Source organism: Vipera berus (genome assembly GCF_964194415.1).
Source record: "Vipera berus genome assembly, chromosome: 1".
Taxonomy (NCBI): domain Eukaryota; kingdom Metazoa; phylum Chordata; class Lepidosauria; order Squamata; family Viperidae; genus Vipera; species Vipera berus.
In genome coordinates, this window is record NC_138202.1 from 25496878 (window position 1) to 25523116 (window position 26239).

Below are 26239 nucleotides of genomic sequence, written 5' to 3' on the forward strand. Positions count from 1 at the left end.
TGAAGACAATTATAAATTAGGAAGTAGAGGGATGCTAACCTTTGTCCCTAAGAAATTATATTTCTGCACCTTCAGCATAGTGGGTCGTGTAAGACATACCAACATTGGCTTCTGCTTAATGTTGCCAACCTGTAAACATAAACATGCACAAAAAGGCAAGGGGTGCACCTCCCAAGTAAACACTGGGTTGCCATGATCATATATCTGTTTCTTTAGGAGTCTGTTCTCTGTGAGATGACATAGAATTGAAAATCTTTATTGATATCAGTTTCAGCCACTGAAAGAGCCTTGGTGGAGCAGTGGGCTAATGCCTCCTTAAGTAACACCAGCTGCCTGCAATTAGTGCAGGTTCGCATCCCACCAGGCTCAAGGTTGACTCAGCCTTCCATCCTTCCGAGGTAGGTAAAATGAGGACCCAGATTGTTGGGGGCAATAAGCTGACTTTGTAATAATGCCGCTTGGGGGGAGGGGCGCAAAAGCCCTAATAAGCAGGCATATACATAGAATGAAGGCTATTGCTAAGCACATTGATTTGTGCTTTAGATTGTAAGCCGCCCTGAGTCTTCGGAGAAGGGCGGGATATAAATGGGATTAAAAAAAATGTTTGATTTCACAAATGTTTGGTTCAGGCTGAATCTGCCAAAAAATGTTCCACCCAGATGGATGACAAACAAGGGACGGAGAAAGGATGAAGAAAGTCAAGATAGTGGTTGCAGTGGTGTGATCAAACTCTCACAACATAAGATTAAATGGCCATGGCCACTATTTGATTTTTTCATAACACATTGGTGCCCCAATGACAATGTTCAGATTTACACAAACTGCAACCCTTAAGCTATGGTTTACAAACCACATGAAGTGGCCTCTTTAGTTTGGTTCAGCAACAGTTTACAGTGTCTTTTGTCTCCATCAAAATATTAGCAGAGTACCAGCTATGTTAATAAATGGACTTCCCCTTCTTGCTGCTGTAGCAACATCACAAGAATAGAAAACAAGTGATGAATAATTCTTCTGCAGGTCCCCATAGTAATAAACCCAACCTTCAAGCTGTTTTTCACAAGACAAACATTTAATCACAATAGCCAGAGCTTTGGGTTTATAACTGTGACAGCATGCTTCCCTGTGGCTGCCATACATTGGATATGGTTGATAAGGGTTTTGCTTGCTTTTGGTTCATATTGCTACATGGGGAGGAAGTCTGGGGGGACATTTCTGCAGCTGTGGCCTGGCTCACTAATGCAATAAATGGAACATAGGGTTTTTTTGTTGTGTCAACAGCTAGTTGAAGTTTATTTAATATACCATGGTTCATTGAGTCACGTCTTGTGCAATGTAGGAGTTTAATTTCATATAAGAGATATGTATTAACAGAATAACAGTTGGAAGCGACCTTGGAGGTCTTCTAGTCCAACCCCCTTCTCAGGCAGGAAACCCTACACCATTTCAGACAAATGGCAGTCCAGTATCTTCTTAAAAACATCCAGCGTTGGGACACCCACAACGTCTGGAGGCAAATTGTGCCACTGATTAATGTGGAAATTCTAACTGTCAGGAAGTTTCTCCTTAGTTCTAGGTTGGTTCTCTCCTTGATTAGTTTCCATCCATTGCCTCTTGTCTAGCCTTCAGGCGCTTTGGAGAATAGCTTGATTCCCTCTTCTTTGTGGCAGCCCCTGAGATATTGGAAGACTGCTATCATGTCACCTCTAGTCCTTCTTTTCATTAAACTAGACATACCCAATTCCAGCCACCGTTCTGAGTTTTCCAACAGTGGCAATTTCCAGGCTTGTAGACTTCAACCCCCAGAATTCCACAACCAGCATAGAGAATTCTGTGAACTGAAGTCCACACTAAGAGTTGCCAAGGGGTAGATTCTTCCAATCTTGATGCAGGAATCAATGAATAAAACTGTTCTATAGGCAAAGAAAGTGTTGTTTTCTGGATTTACATTCATGCTTCATGAAAAATTGTAAATAATAGTATGTAACACACACACAAATTCAAGTACTATAATATGGCTGATATCCCCTTAGTGACCATTCTCCACCCTGGCTTTCATGGCAATAAGGCTGTGACTGCCTAATCTGATTACTTTGTTTTTAAAAATACCAGTGTATTGTGCAATCTCAAACACTGATTTAATTTTATAAGCTGTGACTTTTTTAAAAAAAAATGGGTAGTGTCTTGTGTAAATATAGCCATCTGTATTTGATCATTGTTGCAACGGAAATCTGGGTGAAACTACGTTTGTTAGATTTTTGCTTTCCTAACAACTGTTTAAGAAAGTTTCTTCTTTTTTGACAATACCAGCCTAATATTTGCCCATTTTTTCCAATCTGGTTCTTGAGTAAAGAGGAAAGCTTTTCCAGAAAGTTCATTTACAGAGCAATAAAACCCCCACGCTAACGTCTTGGGGAGACAGGCTATCTCCACTGTCATCATGGAAGATGCTACCTCTGTTGCCAGACTGCAAATGGCCACCACTGCTCCATGATGTCATTTGGCTCAATCAGAAAAGGGGTTTGAGCCTTTAGCTTCTCCTCTAATTCTTAGGAATGACATCACTATCTCAATTTTCTCTTTCCCGGGAGATCCAACAGATGAGGTTGTGCAGCTCTCCTTCACAAACGCACATCCCAAGCCCAATTTATCTTTCCAACTCTGCGAAGCGCTGACTGTACTGACAGAAGAGAATACTTGTGGCTTAGGGTTGAACTGTGGGGTCCCCGGTGCTCTCTGAGCTTGGTGGGTTTCTTGCAGACCTTTCATTACCCCAAGGGTCTTCAAACTTGGCCCTTTTATGTCTGGTGGACTTCAACTCCCAGAATTCCTCAACCAGCATGCCTGGCTGAGGAATTCTGGGAGTTGAAGTCCACAAGTCATAAAAGGGCCAAGTTTGAAGACCCCTGCATTACCCCATGCACTGATGACGTTACCTACTTTGGCAATGAAAGGTCTGCAAGAAACCCACCAAGCTCAGACAGCATCAGGGACCTGCGAAGAGGGTTTGAGGCAAAAATATGTTTTTCCAAGACGCCTGCCTTGAATGAGGCGAAGGCTGAAACCGCTCGGGGAGAGTTGCTGGCAATCAGCCTGCGCCGGTGGGGGGCGGGGGGGGGGGAGAACCGGCCGTGGCAAGTCAGGCTGCCGCTGGAGCGGAAAGGACGGGGCGGTCCGGGGACGGGCCCACGTATTTGAGCTGCTCCGAGGTCCCGCCCAGCCGGAATCCTTCTCTGCCGCTCGGCCAAGTCAGCCCAGGGTCTCCAGCGGGATCCGGCCAGGTAAGTGGCGGCGGGAAGGCGAGGACGGAACCACTTTTTGCGCGCGGGGGGGTGGCGGGCGGGAAAGGGAGACGGTGCCCTCTTCCTTTGCCTTGCGCGACAGGAAGGGCTTGTAGTTCTCCCTCGCCAACATTTTCTTTCGGCAAAAAAAAAGAGGAGCCGGGGATTTGTGGAGACAAACGCTAGGAAGGAAACCCCACAACCCTCTGGATGGGAGGCGGCTTTGGGGAAGCCGAGTGGAAAAGTTGGTGGGACTTTTCTTCTTGCCCGCCCCGCCCAAAGCAGCAATTTGGGCGAGGGATGGACTTCCCGGCAGAAGCCTCCAGCCAGGGCGGGTCAGAAAGGAGAAGGGGCGAGCGCGGACCTCGGGGCGTCTCACTTTTGAGGCAATATACAGGATACGCACGAATACAGGTAGTCCTCGACTTACAACAGTTCGTTTAGTGACCGTTAGTAGTTTACAACGGTACTGGGGGAAAAAATGACTTATCACCGGTTTTCACAGTTACGACCTTTGCAGCATCCCCACGGTCACACAATCATAATTTAGACGCTTGGCAGCTGACTCGTATTTTTGACACTTGCAGCGTCCCCGGGGTCCTGTGATCCCCTTTTGCGACTTTCGGACGAGCAAAATCAATGAGGAAGGCAGAGTCATTTAACAACCATGTTACTAACTTAACAACTGCAGGGATTCACTTCGCAACTGCAACAAAAAAAAGGTGGCAAAATGGAGCAAAAGTCACAGCCACGACTGAGCCCAAAGTTTCTTTTGTTAAGTCGAGGACTACTTGTTACGTGTCAATGATGGACAGTGCCCCCTGGAATCAGGGTAATAATTCAGAATTATATGCACCACCCATAGTCCGTAGCTCACCCCTAAGGTTGTGGCAGATTTTACTGAGGGAGGTGAACCGTTTGTAGCTGAACTCAGCCCAGCCTGCCATTAAAGAGACCCCCGTTTCCCTCACCCCAGCTGGTGATGACCTATAAAGCCCTAAATGGCGAGGGTCCAGCATCAAGTTCCCTTCGTCCAGTGCGCTCCCACAGGGAGGGTCTTCTCAGGGTGCACCTGCCCTCTGGAACCAGCTGCCCGTGGAGCTCAGGACTGCCCCTGACCTTCGGTCATTTGAGCTCTCCGGCCCAGGTTGAGAATTTTAACTGGGGTTTTTATTTTCAGGGATAATTTAATCTTTTTAATTGTTTTTTAACTTTTGTATTTCGTATTGGTGTCATTTTAAAATGCCGTGTAAACCGCCCTGAGTCCTTCTGGAAAGGGCGGTATATAAATCTAATAAAATAAATAATAAAAATAAATGCAGACGTCTTCACAAGACCTTCACACAAGATCTCAGTAGGCAGGCTTCATGTGGGAGAAGTCAGATCTTTAAACGTCCTAGCCCTCACCCATTCAAGGCGTTCCTTCTTTTCAGTCTTGGTAGCGAGGGTGGTTCAACAGTCATAGAATCCTACAATTGGAAGGGACCTCAGAGGTCACCCAGTCCAACCTCCTTCACACTGCAGGGTTTACTTCACTATCCCTAATAGATGATTATCCAGGATGTTGGAAAAACTCCAGTGAAAGGGGAAAAAACCTTACATATCTTAACCTATTCTACTCAAATAGAATTGCTGTCAAGGATTTCTTCCTAATTTCTAATCTGTATCTTAATATTGTGACATTTCAGTGTTACAGTATTTAAATGGCATCAGGTAACTTTGATATTCCTGCACTCACCAACTTCCTGAAAGCAGCCATCTGTGTATAAGGTCAGGCCAGGAAAGGCTTATCTGCAGAATTTGAAAGTTACCATCATCGGACAGAAACAGCAGGGCAGAGTTTCAATCTCTACCTACTGTGCAGAAATCAAATGACAAATGGTGTCTTTGCCTCAGGCTGTTTCAACAGTCAGGGCAGGGGTGTCAAACTGCCGGCCCGCGGGCTGGATGCATCATAGCGAAACCACGCCCACCCCATTGCCGGCAATGGCAAAAAAGCCGTGATACGTGACGTTGAGAGTTTGACACCCCTGAGTGTCAACAGTCCTTGATTGTCTTTCTATGTCACTGTTAGCCATGGTTTGCTTAATTATGGATTGTGCTCAAGCCACAGTGGGTTGAATTCACACAATGTGCTAAATTATTAACTATAATTTTCAAATCACATTGGCTACATTCATGTAAGATGTTCAGCCGAAGCTACATTTTGAATTAGTATAATGTGTAAACCCAGACGAAGCTTAACTTCCTTTTCTTTACCTCTTCCTTTATTGCATTTAGTGCAAATTCCGTAATCTTTGTCTAAAGCATAACCTTTAGGAAGGAAGGAAGGAAGGGAGGGACACAAATTGGCATAATGTAGAGGCAGATAGAAGAGCCAATTGGTGTGGCAGTGAGGACATCGTGCTAGTAACTGGGTGGCTGAATTCTAGTCCCATCTTATGCAGAAGTCAGCTGGGTGACCTTGGACCAGTTACTCTATCTCAGACATGTTAAACTCGCAATGTCACGTGACGTCGCGCGACGTATCGGAACTTTTTCCCATTGCCGGCAATGGGATGGGCGCGGTTTTTCCGTGATGCTCCGGCCCGCGGGCCAGCAGTTTGACACCCCTGCTCTATCTCAACCTTGAAGGTGGAAAAGAAAAAGAAAAACGGAGTTGGATACTTTACATTAAATGTATGGTTACTTAAGGAAAGTAAGTTACAACAATAATAAAAACAGCATCTTTAATTAGCAGCTGGGTAGCCATCCAGCAGGTATATTTTAATTTGGACACCTGCACTGTGAGGTGGGTTGGATTAGACCAGCGTTTCCCAACCTTAGGAACTTGAAGATGCGTGGACTTCAACTCCCAGAATTCCCTAGCCAGCATAGCTGGCTGGGGAATTCTGGGAGTTGAAGTCCACGCATCTTCAAGTTCCTAAGGTTGGGAAACGCTGGATTAGACTTTGCGATCCCTTCCAAATCAAAGCCGTTGTTGCCTCCCCCTTTCCCCTGGTGCTTTGGCATTTCTTCTCAGATGAACTCTGATGTCAGAAATGGGAAAATTGCAGAAGAGTGGAGATTACAGTAAGAATAGGAGGCTTCCGGCCTGCCTCTCCTTTCCCCTGCCAGAACTTCAGTTCCTAGTATCCCTTGCGATTGATCCAACAACAGAAAGTCACAGCTTCCTCATTCCTGAGTTTCAGTACAGGAAAGAAAACTGCCGCTGTGAGGGGAACCTTTACCGCCTACTCTACCTTTTGAGGAAGGCAGGTCAAGGTTGTAGCACATGGATCTGTTTCCCCCCAGCTTGGATTTTTTCTTGCAGACGTTTCTTTGCCTAAACTAGGTAACATCATCAGTACTAATGATGTTACCTACTTTGAGTAATGAAATGTCTGCAAGAAAACAACCAAGCTCAGAGAGCACCAAGGATCCCTCATTTCAACTCTGAGCTACAGATACTCTTCTTTATTGTTTCTGTTTCCATGGCGAGGCTGGGCCTCATTGGAAAAGGACTTTTGCTCACGCTCAGGTATTATGTCCCCTCACAAATATGCCGATGGGCTACTTGATCACTGTTCTCCTATGACACACTTAACCAGGTCATTAGAGGAAGGTGAGCGTGACACAGCAACCCCACGAAAGAGTCAGTCAACTTAATCAGCTAACTCTTGAGAATTAGATCTAGGCCCAGAATAAACTCAGCCATGCATAGGCTTAACCAATACTACAGTCAGTTGTGTTGTATGAGCAGCTGAGGGTAGGGGGAAGCGAGATTCTCCATTACTGTATAGAACTCAGTGTGGGGATCTAGCGGTGGAGAACATGTTTGTGGACATTATATACAGCGTCCACATTGTGGCTACTGCTGCCTGGTTGCCCAATGAAGAAGGAGCTGGCGATGCAGTGAAGTGTGCCAGGGCTCATGAGATATCAGAGCAAATGGATGAGGACATGGTGATTCTAAAATGCTGGTTAGTGTGATTATGTGCAGCTAAAACTATCGGGAAGAGGATTTGATTGAGATAATGGCTGAGTGGTCTAAGGATGAGTTGGGAACCGATGACTATTTCGTCTCTTGGTTTAACCAGGTTAAATGTGTTACCACTGAATGTGGTACATGGTTGATTTCAAAAATCCCCATCTCTCAAAGATTGGCATTGATCTAACCACTTGGTGAATTACAGATGATTTAAGGTGCTGTTTTTCAACTGATGGCATGAGTTGCACAAATGGGACTTAGAAGATATGGGATATGGGTTGAGTCTTAATGAAGTATTTAAAAGTTACTATAAATGAATACCTGAATAATAAAATAAGAGTAAACAAATTGCATCCTTTTTCTTGAAAGGCTTGGGCTTATTTTTCCTATTTTGATGTGATGGTTTTTTGATAGAGCAATCAATGGTTTCAAGAAATCGAAGGCTGAGGAAACAATAGGTGTCAAAATCAAATCTCCACCCCTTTTTACGTATGTCACAATGAATATAAAAAGGATTTTATTTATGCAGTATTAGCTGCTACCTTGATCCTCCCTGTTGGTGACCCTCAAGGGTGCTTTGTGCAATCCTATCCTTAAAGGGCAATTTGTGAGGCATCTTTGAGCCAAATTTAGAGGGCCATGAGGATGTCTTCTCTATGTTCTTAAATGATATGGAATGACAGAGGAAGACCATCCTTTTCCGCCTGTACTAAGCTTTTCTTTTTGTAACAGTTATCAGAATTAAATCCTCTGGATTGAGGCAGATATATTTCAATGGAACCGAATCCCACAATGTTTATTTTTCAATATGTTTAACCTGTTTGATTCTAACATTTGAATCCTCAGATAGAGGCATCCAAACCTGTTAAACTGGCTTAGAACGTGTTTGAGGACAAGTAACCTCTGTCCTGATTGATTTGGCTGTTTGGAATGCTTGATATGTAGCTGCCACCTCACAATTAAACATTTTTATTTCTTCTGTCACTGACATTTGCCCAGAATGAGTAGAATCTAACATTCTCAGTTCTCAAATCAGAAGGGGGATTAAATAACCTGGATTCACTGAGGCTGTGTGAAGGATTCCAGTGCCAAATTTTGAGTATTTTTGTAGCTCTCCGGTAAATCCCAACCTTGATATAGACAGACAGACAGATAGATGGAGAAATGCATATCATTTGATAGTTTTTTTCTAGAATTAATGATGTGTTTTCTTTTAAGATTAGTCAATCATCAATCGGTTGTCTGAGAGAGACACCCTGAATATCAGCGACTATCAGTGTGCTTGTGATTTAGGCTGTTTGTTGAAGGCTCTAGTCCTTTTCTTGTTTCCTAATTTTTAAACCAACCCAGCCCGCAAGAATGTTGCGACTAGGGTATATGTATGCTAAATTTTATTAAATGATTTTTAACACAATGAAAAGCATAAGAGAAAATAAATATAAGAAAGAATAGCAAAACATGGACACTAACCTCACAATCAATACAAAAGCTACGAGTGGTGCAAAGAGCCATGAAAATATACATGCTTGGCATTACAAGACAAGATAGAAAGACCTGCACATGGATTAGAGAACGAACAAAAGTATGCAATATCATCAAGAGAGTAAAAGAATTGAAATGGAAATGGGCCAGTCATGGAGCACAGATGCCAGGGGGACCAAGGCAGTCATAGAATGGATCCCACTTGATAAACAGTGTCCACAAGAGACCTAAAACAAGATGGATCAGCAACATCAGCAAGTCTTGTGGGCTGAATGAGCAAAAGAAAGCTCAGGACCGTAGTGATTGGAGACATGTGGAAGAGGCCTTCATCTTGCAGTGGAGAGCCAATGGCTAAAATGATGACGATGAAAGAATAGCAAATAGTGGAAAAAGGGAATAGAAAAAGGAAATTAAAGATGTATTGTATGATAAATGATATTGGCATTTAATATTTTGCTTTAACTCTGTCCTGAGCAATCTTCCTAAACAGTTCTAGTCATCCTCCAGATTAGTTAGGATCACTCCCAGAATTTTTGACCATTTGATGGGAACTTCTGATCCTAACTCAACTGGGAAGTGCCAGTTGGGAAGTTTTTCTAAATGGGGGGTAGGAACAAAAAGAGAGGCTGATTTCACACTTTGCATTAAACCATATCATGTTTTGTTTGGTTTTGGTTTAGGGAGGTATATGAATCAGCCAGGTTCTTGGTCCATATATGGGGTTAAACAAATATGTGATGTATAATCCTAGTTGAAGTCTGACTGAGAATCAAAATTTGCTGCCATGAAATAATATTAAAAGAAAAATGCATTGGGACAAAAGCCCTTTTGCAAACCTTTTGGTCAATAGATAGGACTTCAGTCTCAGCCTGGATGTCCTGTAGGACCAAATGAAACACTAGCACTTTTAGTAGAAGGTGAAAGATTTATATGATCTAAAGAGAAACCAAAGTGTAAGACTAGCAGTTTCTGAAAGGACGTAATGTAACTATCACATCTCTGGAATTTATTTATTTTTGCTTCTTTCCGTTTCTCTGGGCCTCCTTGGCACCAAGCTAAAGCAATGTGCAAAAAACCTCAGCAGATTTACAGTCAACAATAAAATCCATATGCCATAATAAATCCTGGTTTCACTGATGTACTAGAATGCCAAGGAGAATAAAGAGGTCATTGGGTATTGCAAATTAGCTTCTATTAAGGAATAGATCATGCTGGGGATGGACACAGGAAAGCTTTCGTGTGAGGATGTCTTGCAAGCGGTTACCCCCTGCTACAGAATTATGATTTCTTTTATTAAGCACAAGAACAAAATTTGTAAACACCAGCCAACAACACTGGGAGATGACTGGTAGATTTTAAAATTCACTCGCTCATTTAGTTCTTATATACCAATGAAATTCTCCTTTTAATTGGCCAAATGACAATGGGGCATTGGATTATTCTATGACATGTCTCATGGAATATAAGATAGGATTCCAGACTTTTGTTCCCTGCAACTCTCTTTTGGTAGGTAGTTCTAGATTCATATCTCCTTATCATCCTTCATCAATTTTTAGTGGTCTGTCATTGAGTAGTCTGGTTATTAGATATCAAGCTGTCCTTTGTCAGGACCATTATAGCATTTACCGGTTGAGCTCCAGATGGCTCCCGACCTCCGCTCCTTCCGACGTGATCTAAAGACCTATTTGTTTGAACAAGCCGGCCTGGTCTGATGGGTTTGGGTTTTTATTATTGCTTTTAATGTATTGTAATTTATTGTTGTATTGCATAGGGCATTATGTTTAATCTTTTCTTAATTTTTGTATCTTTGTATTTTAGTATTTATTGCCCTGTTCACCACCCTGAGTCCTTCGGGAGAAGGGCGGTATACAAATTAAATAAATAAATAAAATAAATAATACAACTGTATTATGTTCAAAAATTTCCTATTCCTTCACACTTTGGCTTGGAACTTCTTGCAATGTCTTCTGTTTCAGTTTACAGTACTTTTGCACAATCATTATTTTTACATTCTAGATTCCCCCCCCCCCCCCAGTAAATACAAGTTATCATCCTTTTACTATCTGGCCATTAGCTTATTCTCTAAGTCACGGGTCTGCAATCCTGACAAATTTAAGACTTGTGGACTTCAGCTTTCAAGCTGCAAAACATTTTTTTTTAAATAAATGAAAAGGACCATTTTTGGCTGGCCGTAAAGGAGATCATGAAACACATTTTCCATTCTTGTTCTAATTAGGATCATTTAGATTGCTGTCTCTTCTGCAGTTGTTTGTAAGAACTGTGCCCAAGGCAGCAACAGAGATTATGTCGCACAACAAGGAATTTTTGAAACTAGTTCGCACATGCTATTGGCTGTTGTTAAGTGTGAAGGTGTTTGTTGTGAAAGAATTTCCTATAGCAGAAGGAGAGTTGTACATCTGATGAAGTGAGCTGCAGCCCATGAGAACCTATGACTTTTAATAAAGTTTGTTAGCCAGAAAAAGTGCTCCCATCCCTCACATTGGCAAGATTCTGCTTCAAATTATAGGATAATGTCTAGCACCAACCATCAAAAGGGAATCAAAGGAAACCAGGCAGCCAAAGAACTTGGGGGCTGGACACCATCAAAGGTGACACCTGCCAGAGCATTAAAAAATTCAAAGAAGTAGTGCGAGATCAGAAGGTGTGGAGAGACCAAGAGTCAGGACTGAATGGATAACATCATCATCAACCAGAAAAAATGCTACCAGACTCCTGATATTTTGCAGCCATTGACTAACACGGCTGTCCTCTGCTGAGGACTGCAGTCTGTGACCGAGACTGGAGATCTCAAATATGCAGCTTTTGTTTTCTTCCTAATGCAGGACAGAAAAGTAGAGTGATATCTAGGACAGAACATTTGGATTTGGATGGAGCAGGTAAAACCCTGAATTATTGGCAGGTGTTTGGGGAGGGATTGTCAAAAAAGTCAAGATTGCATCTATGACTGCATGGTTGAAACCTTGCCCTTTTTGACATCATGCATGTCAAAATTAAGTCGGGTTTAATTATGTAATCACGATTATCTTGATATTTTGAACACCGCTCCTCAGATTCCTGGCAACAATTCAGGGTTTAGCAATCTTTTTGACAGTTAAAATAAAAGTGGAAATGAGAGTAGAATTGAATTAGGATTTTGATTAAGTAATTATGTGCCATCAAGTCAGTGTTGACTCTTAGTGACCACATACAAGTAGCTTTAACTTATGACCACAATTGGAACCAGAACTTCCATCACTAAGCAATGCACTTATTAAGTGAGTTGTGGCTGATGACCTTATTTTTCCACAGTCCTTAAGCTAATTACCACATTCATTAACTGAATCTGGCTTCCCTCATTGACTTTGCTTGTCGGAAGTGACCTTGGACAGGTCATAAATGACAATCACAGGATCCTGGGACACTGTGATTGTTGTAATCATGACAGTTGCTAATATCTGAATTTTGATTGCATGACTGTGGGGATGCTGCAACAGTTGTAAGTCCGAAAGACTGGACTTAAGTTACTTTTTCCAGTGCCATTGTAATTTTGAATAATTATGAACAAATGATTGTAAGTCGAGGCCTAGCTATAGATAGACTTTCTCCAGGATGATCTGTCACCACCTTTGCCCTTCAGCATTTTCAACACATCACTGTACTCATCCTGTCCACCCACCTTGTTGCTAGTCATTCTGTTTTCTTTCCTTCTACGTTTCCCAGCATCAGGAATTTCTCAAGAGAACTAGGTATTCAAATAACGTATCAAGAATATGACTGAACTTGCCCTGAGTTAGACCGACTGATACGTTTCACGATGCTTTTATTTACATTTATAGCAATAGCACTTAGGCGTACATACCGCTGCATAGTGTTTTTCAGCACACTCTGAGCAGTTTACAGAGTTAGCATATTGCCCCCAGCAATCTGGGCCCCCATTTTACTAACCTCGGAAGGCTGAGTCAACCCTAAGCCGGTCAGGATCAAACTCCTGGCAGTTGGCAGAGTCACTCTCAATACTGCATTCTAATCACTGCACCACGATGGCTCTTGGCTTCATGATATTTTCAGCGCTCTTCTCCGATACCAAAGCTCCAAAGCACCAGTACTCTATCCATCCTATGTCTTCAAAGTCCAATTGTCACTTCTGCAGAGGGAAAGCCTTCATGATTCTGATCTTTGGTGCCATCATAGCATCTGAATATCTTTCCCAAGGCTTTCATTGTTACCCTACCATGGGAAAGTCTGAAGTGTATTTTTTGGCTGCTGGTTCTTTAACTGTTGATTGGCAATCCTAAAAGACAGAAGCTATTCACCACTTCAAACATCACCAGTATCAGTTCTAAGGTTGGCTGCTTCTGTATATTTAACATTAATCCCATGTTTTTTTTCATCTATTCGTCATTTTCTTTAACAGAGTTTGTAGCTTGTTTCATGAGGAGGAGAACTTTAAATTCTCACTCAACCATGAAACTTGCTAGATGTTGGTCAATCATTTGCCCAATTTATCTGTATCTGATAAAGCAGACTTTGCTTCACAGAAACTGACTTCCCAGCTTTTTTGGATGGGTGAACCCAATTAGAATTTTGAGAACATAGACTCTCTCAAAATACCCATCAAAAATGCTCATTTCCTGACTTCTGAGGAAGCTGCTTTTTCTCAAGATGCTATCTTCTTTGTTAGCTTATTTGCTTTTTTTTCTTTTCACAACTGGAGGGCTCTGTTTCCAAAAAAACAACCCCTCTGGGCTGTGTCACACAGAGTTTTTACTTTCTGTGAAGGTTTTCAGGTTATGTTGGAACCCAGAGACATTATTCAAAATAAAATTCATACAGGTAGTCCTTGACTTAAAGCAGTTCATTTAGTTACAATGGCACTTATGACCATTTTTCACACGACCATTGCAGCATCCCCATGGTCACATGATCAAAATTCAGATGCTTGGCAAGTGACTCATATTTACGACGACTGTAGTGACCCAGGGCCATGTGATTACCTTTTCTGACCTCCTCAATGGGGAAACCAGTTTCACTTAACAACAGTGTTACTAAGTTAACAACTTCAGTGATTCACTTAACCACTGTGGCAAGGAAGGTCGTAAAATGAGGTAAAATTCACTTAACAAATATCTCACTTAGCAACAAAAATTTGGGCAGAATTGAGGTCGTAAGTCAAGGAATACCTGTTGATGTATTGATGTATTGCTTTACAGAGACCCTTCCTTCCTTCCTTTCCTTCCTTCCTTCCTTCCTTCCTTCCTTCCTTCCTTCCTTCCTTCCATCCTTCCTTCCATCCATCCATCCAAAATGAAACAATAAACAGAATCTGATGTGCCTCGCTGTCAAGGGAGCTGTTTACAAGCATACTGAATCCAGAGAAGCCATAGAACATTTCAATAAGAATTGTGGGAATGGCCAGAATTTGGCTTCCCAAGAATTTAGTTTCTCAGCCTTCTGTTTTTCCAAACCCCCTTAATTGGCCTCCACTTTGAGTTACAGTGAGAGCAAACTCTCCTGGCTCATGGGCAGGCTGGCATGTGGGAGGTTTGGGAAATGCTATGATAAAGCTTCCTCATATAGTACCTTGTTTTTGTATGATCTCATAGGCACCTGAAAAATTCTCTCTATGTATTCTATTATCTATGTATCCTATGTTGTATGAGAGGGATGGAGTTTTTTGTAATGTTGGAGGTGAATAAAAGTTCAGCGGGCAGTGCTCAAGGAGGGTTTTTTTGTGTGGAGACGAGGCTGCCTGGCTGGTGCAGAGCTCTATATCTACCCAGGTCTGAATTCCTTTTCCTTCGTCTGAATTTCTTTCCCCTTCAAAGAATGTTTATTGTTAAGTTGCTAATAGATTCCTTGTTTTTATCTTTCCCAAGCTGGCTGTGAGCATCAGCCCGTTTGTATGTTTTATTGAATTAATTCAGGATAAGATTTATAAAAGTGATACAATTTATATTATGTGATTGATAAAACTGCTTCCTTGTAATAGAGAGAACACAGAAGAATTTTTGAATCCAAACTTTTGGTGTGTGAAGTCATGACTCACATTTGCCTTTACTTGATGCCACAAACAATGACGGAGCATTGTCTAAGAGACTTCTGTAACAATTTCCCTGAATAATTCCCTGAAAACACAAAGTTTGCTTGTGTGCTCCTGTGATTTTGAAGCTTTCTGTGGTGTCTGGGGTTTATATATCACACAGGCTTCTAAGAGCCTTGGTGGAGCAGTGGGCTAATGCCTCCTTAAGTAACACCAGCTGCCTGCAATTAGTGCAGGTTCGCATCCCACCAGGCTCAAGGTTGACTCAGCCTTCCATCCTTCCGAGGTAGGTAAAATGAGGACCCAGATTGTTGGCGGCAATTAAGCTGACTTTGTAATAATGCCGCTTGGGGGTGTGTGAAAGCCCTAATAAGCAGGCATATACATAGAATGAAGGCTACTGCTAAGCTTGTAAGCCGCCCTGAGTCTTCGGAGAAGGGCGGGATATAAATGGAATTAAAATAAAAAATAAAATAAATTGCCAGCCGATGGATTGATCTCTCCCAACTAGCAATTCTGTTTCTCTCACAGAAACCAAAATAGGTTTTAGGACAGTTTTCACTGTTCATTGCAAGATGAGTCAACACCACGCTTGTAAAAAGCAAAGGGTGTATTGGTAATTCATTTGGATTGCTCAATGCAAAGTTTCATTGGGCTGCTTTTGGAATCAGATTTCTTCAGAAATCTGTTCTATTGTTATTTTTTTAAGTCTACCTCAAAACCTGATCCATTCCACTTTTCTTCCCTTAAATCCTTTGGTTTTCCTCAGTTTTGAGGCCATTCATTTGTGGCTGAGGATTCTCAGTTCCACTCCTGAGGCATTTGGAAGGCAGCAAGTGGCTGAAAAATTTCGGAGCAAGCAAAAGACCTTTGAAAATCTTCCTTTTTTGTCATTTAAAATTCGATGAGGTCTATCTGTAAAAGGGGAACTTAGTTTTTGCTCCCTAAGGCCTTTTATAGTTAACCCACTTCCCACCCACACCCCACACACAAAGAGGAAGAAGATAAAAAAAATTCCTCTTCCAAACTGTGGTTTTTTAAATATATGTCCTAATGCATTTTGTACATTGGACTCATTTAATTGAAATTGCCTCCACTGGAAATTCTGGTGGTCCAGATAAAAGCCACTTTGGTCTAGACCAGGGGTAGGCAACCTCGGCTCTTTTATGACTCGTGGACTTCAACTCCTAGCATGGCTGGCTCAGGAATTCTGGGAGTTGAAGTCCACGAGTCATAAAAGAGCCGAGGTTGCCTACCCCTGGTCTAGTGATTAAGGCACTAGGCTAGAAACCGGGAGACTGTGAGTTCTAGTCCTGCCACTCACTGGCTGAGTGACTTTGGGCCAGCCAATCTATCACAGCTCAACCCACCTCAGAGGAAAAATTAGAGAAGGGTTTGCCACCTAGAATTATTTTTTAAAAATAAAGTGGATTATCAATCAAAATTTAAAAAAGGTACAGCAGGACATACAGTATGAGCTTTTTCAGACAGTTAAAACTATCTTAAAATTCTATTCAAACTTGTGGGTGCCCCCTCTGACAAACTGTACATGAATTTTGAAAATCGTGAAGTAAAAATGTTCGGAAAGTGATGAAATCCCGTGCAAGAATATAAATTTGATTTATTGATTTGATTAACTAATGAGGTTTGGAGCATTTAACTCAGTGGTGGGATTCAGCTGGTTCGCACCACTTCAGCAGAACCGGTAGCTAATTTTTTGTTGCCCAGGCCCAGAATGGACTTCCGGAAGTGGCATCCGCAAAGAAAACCAGTTGTCCACATATTTGAATCCCACCACTGATTTAACTGTGTTTTGAATGATTTTCAGTTTTGATTTTATTTGTTTGAAGTCCTGGAGCACCCTCTACTGACATCACAAGCTTCATTGTGTCCAGGGAAATTAACCCTTTTCCTCCCTCTAGTCTATATAATAAGATGGAAATGATAATATAAGTATATTCTGTGTTCTATGGAAAATAATCCAAACATCAATTGTCAGGTAATACCTTTACTGAAACCAATCATAACGTACAAGATTTGAGTTCTCCATCTCATCATCAGCCTGTGCTTAAATGGCCAAAACAGAATAAGAAATGTGTTTCTAGGCACAACACAAAACCACACAGTCTTTTCTAGCAAGATAGTCATTGGTTACATAGATTGTTGTATTGTCTTAGTTTTTCCATTCTACAAAAAACACCCAAATATATTCTCAATTTCACATTTTTTCCTCTGTCTTAGAAAAGGTCTGCCAAGATTTCGATCTGGACTGTAGAGTCTCTAAAAAATCCTGAGCTCTGCTAATTAGCCTGTTGTCTCTCTTGTTTCAGGAAGATGTCTGATGGATTTTCGGTAAGTCTGAGGAAGATTGTGCTTTTTTAATGCCACATTTATTTTTCATTTTGTTTTTAATTATTATTAAATTTATGCCTCACTTTTCAGTTTATCTAGAGTAGACCTTCACTCTATTCTCATTTAAAGAAGGGGCATTAATAAATTGCCATGTATCATGCAGCTTTCTGAGAAAGCGAAAAATTCAGCAAAGATATTGCTACTGGCTGGGAAAAAGGGTTCTATGTAACAAATTCCTTATTTTCCCCACAGCTGTCAGATGCCCTGTCAGGGTCCAACAATCCTAATCCAAATACGCAACCGACTCCTTGGGGGAATCAGCCTGGTGCCTTCTCAGGCTATCCAGGAGCACCAGGCGCATTTCCCGGAGCACCAGGCGCATTTCCCGGAGCACCAGGTGCATATCCAGGAGCACCAGGCGCGTATCCAGGAGCACCAGGCGCGTATCCAGGAGCACCCGGCGCGTATCCAGGAGCACCCGGTGCGTATCCAGGAGCACCCGGCGCGTATCCAGGAGCAGCAGGAGGAATAGCAGTACCTGGAGCATACTTTGGAGGCCCACCAGGGCCTGGCACATTTTCAAACACACCAGGAATAGTTCCACCAGGGGCCTCAGGAATGTCTCCTGTTCCTGGGCAGCCCCCAAGTGACAGAGGAGCACAGCCAACTGCACCACAGAGTGGACCTGGAGGATTTTCTGGTCCATTGGTAAGAAAAACATGTTCATGTTTCTGATTTGTGTATGGCAAGGAGATATCTGCACTTTTTTCCCCCCAGTTCTTGATTAAACATTTCTCTTTTTAAATAAAGGAAGATCAAATCTTACTGGTAAGACCAAAATAAAACACTGAATATTTGGTGGGTGTTCCAAATATTTCACTTTGAGGACATGACCTTTTGGCTCCAAACTGGAGGTCCCGAAGTCTAGTCAATTAGGTGCAGATTGAACACTAGTGACGATTTATTGTAAATGCATTTAATGACCCTCCAGACCAACACATAGAAGGGAATATTACAGGACTGTCAGTCTCCAAAAACCAAGGAAGACATGCTGAGGGTCTTCTGAGCAGTTTCCTTTGTTGTTTCTCACCCATAGACAGAAATTTTGCTCAACCAAAGGAAACCACTTGCACCATTAAACATACACTCTGAGAACTCCCAGGGAGAAGATGTCTTCATTTTTTCTTCCCACATAAACTGTCAGGTATAAGAAACCCAGGAGTCAAGATAGAATTCAAAAGCACAGTCAGTTTATTCCATGCAACCTATACACAAGAATCGGATCTACTAACTGTTAAGGTGAACTGGTGCCAGATAAGATTCAACAGATTCATACATTTGACCCTGCCCTCAGGCTCCGTCTGGTCATCTCCTATATAAACTTTGCTGTCTCTTGCTCTTCTGGAATGCACTTTGTCCTGGGAATCAAGACCACAGGACAGAGATGCAAACTAGAGGCAGAATAGCTGGGAGAAAGCCTTTATATCTGAGACCAAGAGAGGGCCACAAGGAAAAGGAGTTCAGAAATAACTCTACAAAAAAGGAGTTAGTGATGAGAGGAGATATATTTGTAACAAAAAAAGCGCCAAAAGTCAAGTCAGCCTACAGCATTAGACCTTACTGGACCTTGTGCTCTTTAATTTTGTTAATTGTTTAGATTTGATTTGATGCCAAGTAATCTGTTTTTCTCTACAGAGAGTCCCTTTCGACTTACCCCTTCCTTCAGGACTTATGCCTCGCTTATTAATAACTATGATTGGGACAGTGAATCCAAAGCCAAACAGGTAACAAGGCAGGGGTGATGGGTGATACTGAACCAAAGTTTCTTGCAGGACACAGTTGGATTTATTGTGGGATGGACTGCCCTTTGGCATCCATCACTTGGGAGGATTAGGAGGACCAAATTAAATCAAGGATGCATTAGGATTTGTGTGTGTGTTATAAGGTGATGGTCATAATCAAAACCCTACCCTTTTGTTACATGTACTGAAAGTATTCTCCAAAAGTGTAGCCAGTGGGACATAATGGCTAGTGTTGGACAAGGATTGGGAACAATCCTTCACAGGCTTGCTGTTGTGGGGAATAAAGGAAGGGAGATCTCCTTGAGATCCAAGATAAAAAGCAGGACATAAATCTGACGATTAGAGGGGAGCACATTTTGACTCAATCAATTTGGAAGGTTATGGAGGTTGCAGAAAGAATGCTGGAGGCCTCCGTGCAGCACCCCCCCCCCTCAGTTTGCAGCTCTGAATTAAATGGGTAAATACTTGAGAAATCATGAATTTCAATTGATTTAATGTTTTAATTAAAACTGAAACTCAATGAAAGTTAGTCCTTTGTCTTAACTCCTGGCATACCCCTGGTATGTCATTCCAAGGCCAAGTGAGGTCAGTGGCCCAAAAGACTTTAGGTGTATTTGCTATGACTAGAGCTGGTGGAGCTTATGTAATGCCTGCAGATCTCTCCCTTCGGCCTTCCTTGTACCCCATCCCACCCAACCTGCTTTATTATTGTTGCTGTTGTTATTTTAAATGCTATGCTGATGCCAACCCAAAACATTCTCTTTTATTATGAGGATACCTCTAATGAGTGGCTGTCCTCTAGTACTTACGTCTGAGATTGTGTCCACCTGCCAGAAAACTCTGACTTGTTTCAAACATGCAGAAGATAAATAGTAGATCTTGCATTTGACTTGTTTCTACAACACCCTCCTACCTCACTCTCTCCTCTTCTGGGTTTATTAAACATCCATAATTTTAACTTTCTAAACATGTGTATGGGACCAATATGGACCTAAAAGTATTAGAAATAAAGTTTACATATGAGAATAGTGCTGTGTTTTATAGCCCATGAAGTTTATTTAAACTTTCAATAGTAAAATAAAATAGCCTGAAGATGCCCATAGGCACATTGGTAACCAGGGGTACCACGCTGCGGATCCGAGTTTTCAAGTTAATAATTAATTTGATGAAGTAATAAATAACGCTTTGTTTTTCAAGTTTCCCGTAGAACACTGAGATAACAATTTTTTTTCATTTCTTGCAGATTTCAAATAGATTTGAAGAAAGGCAATGACATTGCTTTCCACTTTAATCCGCGCTTCAATGAGGACAACATGAAGGTGATTGTATGCAACAGCAAGATTCAAGATGTCTGGGGGAAGGAAGACCGGACAGCACCCAGGTTTCCTTTTGAGGCTGGCAAACCTTTTAAGGTAAAGTTTTTGAGTTGGGTGTCCTTTTGATAGCTAAGAAGAAATAAGTTAATTGCCAGGAAATTAGTCATGTGAATATTGCAAGGACAGTTTAATTTACCTGATTCCATCTCTATGGTTCTGTTTCTGGTGTTCACATTTGAGACCACTGCTATCAGAATCCCCACAAATATTCAAATTGAGTGGGAATTTTAGGGGTTGAGAGTTTTAGTACCCCTGGAGGGGCTTCAGGTTGAGTAAGATGGGTTGCTTGTATTTCATTCATTCAACCCAAGCCGGAAAAATACCTAGTGATTGCACTTGAACAACATGCTAAGCTTTAGTGTTAATTTTGGTGTATATCTATCTAGTAGGATATTGTATAACTCTAAATTATTTGATTAGTATATGGTTCAATTTATTGCACAGAAAATGGTTCAGTCACTAACCATTTTAAGTGAGCCCTGTGAATGCATGTGATCTGCTGCCTTGTTTCTGCATAGCACCTAAAGCAGGATGTAGAACTGGTTGATATTAAGGTTGCAAATCAGATGACATCAAATGATGCGACTAATGAGTAGGAATCCCCTCCCTGCCCTCAGAGGGATGACCTGACATCCTCATTTTTCTGTGCAGGAAGCAGAGGGTTGACATTTCCAACACTGCTTCCTAGGCAGAAAAATGAGGGTGTCAAGGCATCCTTCCAATCATAGAGGCAAGCATGATTCCTTGAAGATTACCAGAAAATGGTAAAGACTAAACTTAAAATGAGAGTAGAATGCAAGAGAGCATCGTGTCAATTCAATTGAATGTCTATTCTATAAGTTTTAGTCTGACTGCATTAGCCTCTGGCCAAGCAGAAATTTTTTTGTGGCCAAGAGTGCACTTAATATAATATGTATGGCATGCTATCCAAAGAAGTGTATATTTTTTTTTGAAAAAAGTCAAGCACCCAAAACCCCATGATGCTGAATTTAGCACTGCACTCCTTTGAGGCTGGAAGGGAACAACCCCCCCTCCCCCCAACACACATACATTTCCTGGTTTCATACAATATTTGTGTCTTTTTATGTGACAAGCACAAGATGCTAGGTCTATAAGGCCATAGTCCAGTGCAAAAAAGCAAGAATCAGGTCGCATGAATACAAGGTGTTTCTGTAATTTATTTATAACTGTTTAGGAATGTTTATATCTGTCCTTTTACAGATTCAGATTCTCTGTGAAGCAGATCACCTGAAGGTTGCTGTTGATGATGCTCATCTCATGCAGTACAATCACCGCATTAAAGAGCTGAATCAGATCTCCAAGCTGTCCGTTTCTGGTGATGTCACCCTCACCAGTGTCATGCCTGTCATGATCTAAGCCAAGCCTTTGACCCATTGCAGCCCAGTGCTCAAAAACTGGCTGTTGTTGTTGTTTTTTTAAAAAAAAGTTAGATAGATGATATTGGGCAGTGACTAATAAATAAAACTCTTAAAGGCTACAAGTCTTGTGTACAGGTAGTTTTGCTCAGAACTGTGGTTGCAAGTCATTTCAATCATAAATTTAGGCATCCTGTGACTGGAACTGATTTTTTTTACTCTTCTTTGCAGTGGTTGTTAAGCTAATCAGTTTTACCCAATGGGTGTTTTTTTGCTGAAAACCAGGAATAAATGTTGGAAAATGGCAAAATACAAAAATAAAAAATGACCACATACACTGCGAAGAGTTGTAAAGGTGAGCCAGTTGCCCAAGTGCCTGAAATGCAATCATGGAAGTTGCAGGGCAGGGGTGTCAAACTGCCATCTCGCGGGCCAGATGCGTCATACCAAAAGTACGCCCACCCCAATGCCGGCAATGGGAAAAAAGTCGCAATACGTCGCGACACATCACGAGTTGACACCTGTGCTGTAGGTTATGTGGCCATTGTAATTTCAAAATTGGGTTATAAGTAGCTTTTGGGGGCCTGTTGCACTTTGGATGATTGCTAAGTGACCCAGTCATGAGTTGAAGACTATATGTATAAAGGTAAAGGTTCCCCCGCATATGCGTGCTAGTCGTTTTCGACTCTAGGGGCCGGTGCTCATCTCCGTTTCAAAGCCGACGAGCCAGTGCTTGTCGAGGACGTCTCCGTGGTCATGTGGCCGGCATGACTAGACGCCAAAGGCGCACGGAACGCTGTTACCTTCCCACCGTAGTGGTCCCTATTTTTCTACTTGCATTTTTACGTGCTTTCGAACTGCTAGGTTGGCAGAAGCTGGGACGAGTAGCAGGCGCTCACTCTGCTACGCGGCACTCGGGATTCGACCTGCCAAACTGCCGACCTTCTGATCGACAAGCTCAGCATCTTAACCCACTGAGCCACCGCGTCCCTACATGTATACATAGTTGTAAATTCTGACTTCTTCCTGCAGTGTGTAATTTAGCATTTCAAAATCTGAGCTTTCATTAATTTTTTCAAGCCAAGATTTGGCTTGCTTCAGTGACATTCTCCCTATAATACAATTACAGATATTGTTTCGGCTTTTTACTTTTTTAGCCATATAGAAGGACTGCAATAACTGGTAATGAAGAATAACTTAGAAGAGTGTTTCTCAAAGTTGACAACTTTAAGACATAAGACATAGAAGCTTGCTGGCTGGGGAATTCTGGGACTTGAAGACCACATGTCTGATATTGAGAAACATGACTTAAACTAAACTATAAAGTACGTGTGTTCTGATGCTAAGAGTATCAAGTACATTCACCAGTCTCCAAGAAAGTTGTCAAAGGCATATGTGCCTCAATCTTTGCTGCTATTCATATTGGAAGGATACATTGGCTTGATTCACAATTGCACTAAATTATGGATTGCTTCAGGCTCAGTATGTTGTGTGAAATTAGCCAGTTAGTGGTTGGTTGACCAAGGTTTGTAGCTGATACAAATCAGGTATGCCTCTCTTCCCATTAAAACCCTATTTTGGGATCCTCAAAATGACTTGACAGGAAAATGATTTTCATGTCACTTTACACAAAAACATGGCACTTAGATAAGGATTTTGATTTACGCTCATAAAAGACAGCATTTTTCATCTCTTTCATTCAGTGACATCAATATACAGTATTAGCAGACATGCCCTGTAACTCTTAGAGGCTTAGTAGAACTGTCCACATTTGGTTTATAACTTAGTATTGCTAGCACCCAGCCAAGTGACCTTTTGCAATAATAACAATGCTGAATGATGGTTACAAATGATCCTCAGAGTGTCTCAGAACCCTTATGGCCATGTGATCATGATCTGGATGCTAGACAACCCATTCACACTTACCACTTGTTGCCCATGATCACACGATTGCCATCTGCAACCTTCCCTCCTGGGTTCCTCAGTCTTTGGGGAAGCTGGCAGATAAGATTACAAGTTGCTTGGCTAAGCCCCCCACCCTTCCCAGCTCCTCCACACTTGCTGTACATTAGCTAGTTGCAGAGCTTGAACTCTCATGGCACCTCTCATGCATCCTCCCTGACACACACACACCCCACCTCTCATGGATTCTCCCTTACATCCCCTTGCTCTCTCCTCTAGCTGGCAGCAGCCACTTATCTACCTGGGACTTGGAACTTCCCTGTCAGCTTCCCCATCAACTTTGGTTGTGGGAAGCCAGTAGGAAGTTGCCTTACCTAAAGACTGTGGGATTCAGTTACCAATAGCAGTTGGGACCTTAGTGGCTTCTGTCACTTAGCAATGGAAATTCCAATCTCAGTTGTGATTGTAAATTGAGGACTACCTGTAATCATAACTTAATATAATGTGTGAATTGGCCTACTACTCAGCTATGAGTCAGTGATTTATTTATTTATTTATTTGATTTATATACCGCCCTTCTCCTGAAGGACTCAGGGCGGTGTACAGGGCAATAAAAATAAGAATACAGGTACATCTACACATCACATCTACATAAACTTTTTAGAAATAGTATTAGTGGAAAACTTGATTTAAAGCAAGTATTTAAATTAATATTTTACTTAATTACTCTGATTTAAAAATAAATACATCTAAGTGGAAATGGCTGAAGAAAGAATAGTGTAAAATCCTACTAGGAGGCAGATACAAATCACCACATAAGAGATTATTCTAGTTTACAGAACTTTAATAATTGGGTTTATACACTGAAGTGTAAATTTGATTATTAAGAGTAAAGAAAATAGACAGCGTTTAAAATGCAGCAGCCACATACCATAAAATACTTTTTTTTTCTCCTCTCTCCCACACTCATTACCACACTTAATGACAAACAACAACTTACTATTCACATCTGAGTTCCAAAATATTTTAACTGGTCAAGCCAAGTTAAGCCAATTCAGAAATATTTTCTTCAAGTGCAGTTGCATTAAAGATTCAAGATACAGACCACAGAACAATCTAATACTCATATTCTCCATGCGTGTCTTCTCCAGAAGTAGTATACTTGTGCAATGGCAGTTCAATTTAGTAACAGAACTAAACTTATGAAGGAAAACTCCTGCCGTTTTTGCACCTATTGATTACATGCACAGATTAAGATTTTAAAAATAACTTATTTCTCCTTGTCTGGAAAAGGAGAGAATACAATAAGGTTGCTGCATGAATCAATTGAAACACGTTTTTCGGCCTTGTTTCTCAAAGGAGTGAAGAAAAGGCTGACATCCAGATTTGGCTGTGGGGCAGAAGAAATACATTTAATATATAGTTAGAATTTAAGTCTTCCAAAATCCCGTCAAGCTGTTTTCTTGTGGCTTTCAGATAGAAATATTTGCTGCCAGTTTTGAGGCAATTTAAGAGCACCCCTCTGTTCCAATTTTACTAAGTATATAAATGTTTCCTTATAGTGTTAATTTATGAAATATTACTACATGTTACTAAAAATGTTACTAAAACTAGTCAAGGAGAGAAGCAACCTAGAACTAAGGAGAAACTTCCTGACAGTTAGAACGATTAACCGGTGGAACAACCTGCCTCCAGAGGTGGTGAATGCTCCAACACTGGAAGTTTTTAAGAAGAGACTGGACAGCTATTTGCCTGAAATGGTATAGGGTTTCCTGCCTGAGCAGGGGGTTGGACTAGATGACCTCCAAGGTCCCTTCCAACTCATTATTATTATTATTATTATTATTAAAGCCCCCCAAACCAGCCTAACAAGTTGTTTAGTAAACAGGTTGACAGATGTAAAAAAAAAATCTCCAGTCTGAGTTCCATTGGATAGTTACGTATTTTTCTTTCAGGATAAAGTTACAGTATAAAATTTGCTGCTATCAGATATTTAAACCATCAGCTTTAACAGATCAAAAGTTTAAACCGTTTTCACTTGGCAGATGATCTGCATACCTGAGGACTCACTACAATGACTGCAATTATATTGTAAATCTATGCACTCATCTCCAACTTTAAGTTGACAGAGCAGCGAGGGTTCTTTGATTCATATACTACTTCCTAGTCGATACTCCGTAGTGGAATCTGTATCATGATTTTAATAGTTTTGTCCCAGGTGAAGTCAGGTGTGCTCACAGCCATGTTATTTGGAGATGCGGAGAGCCGTAATCCAAGATAGGCGAAGGATACCAAATGAGAGAAAACGGAATAAGAATTGTTGCTCCATTTGGTTCCAACTAGTTTTTTGTGCTCCCTTTTCCCTGCAATGTTCAGATTCGGAATGTAAGCTTTTCTGGGGCTGGGCCCCAGCACTTTTTGGTGATGAAACAATCATGAAACAGTCATACAGGCAATGAATGGATGCTACTGTAAGGAAGGATAAAGCTAGATGAGACTAGCTGGACCGTTTCCTATTAAAAAGCTTTATGTGCTCTTTTTGAGGTGCACCACAAATCATCCTTAGTAAGCAGTTAGTTTTGGAGCTGGTAAATTCTGGTTATGCATTCTAATTGTTACAATAAAAACAGATATATTTAACCTAAACTAATCTCAGGCAGA

At 41.4% G+C, this 26239-nt stretch overlaps 2 protein-coding genes across 8 annotated transcripts in view; one reads left to right on the forward strand and one right to left on the reverse strand.

Moving 5' to 3' along the window:
• The window catches only part of LOC308665351 (galectin-3-like), a 42127-nt gene extending 20326 nt beyond the window's left edge, over nt 1-21801 (forward strand). For 3 of the 7 annotated variants that reach the window (XM_081323269.1, XM_081323266.1, XM_081323268.1), the window contains 5 exons: nt 17101-17122; nt 17375-17830; nt 18818-18906; nt 20168-20336; nt 21522-21801. In XM_081323269.1, the coding sequence (XP_081179395.1) occupies nt 17101-17122; nt 17375-17830; nt 18818-18906; nt 20168-20336; nt 21522-21677 (892 nt within the window). In that variant the 3' untranslated portion in view covers nt 21678-21801. Of the gene's footprint in view, nt 1-3208; nt 3279-17011; nt 17123-17374; nt 17831-18817; nt 18907-20167; nt 20337-21521 lie in introns of those variants that run through there. The other 4 variants (XM_081323270.1, XM_081323272.1, XM_081323271.1 and 1 more) reach the window with 4 other exon arrangements.
• Nucleotides 21802-24346: 2545 nt separating this feature from the next.
• DLGAP5 (DLG associated protein 5) overlaps nt 24347-26239 on the reverse strand; it is a 29471-nt gene continuing 27578 nt past the window's right edge. The window contains exon 18 of the mRNA XM_081321418.1: nt 24347-24968. Coding sequence (XP_081177544.1) covers nt 24849-24968 — 120 coding nt within the window. The 3' untranslated portion in view covers nt 24347-24848. The remainder of the gene's footprint in view (nt 24969-26239) is intronic.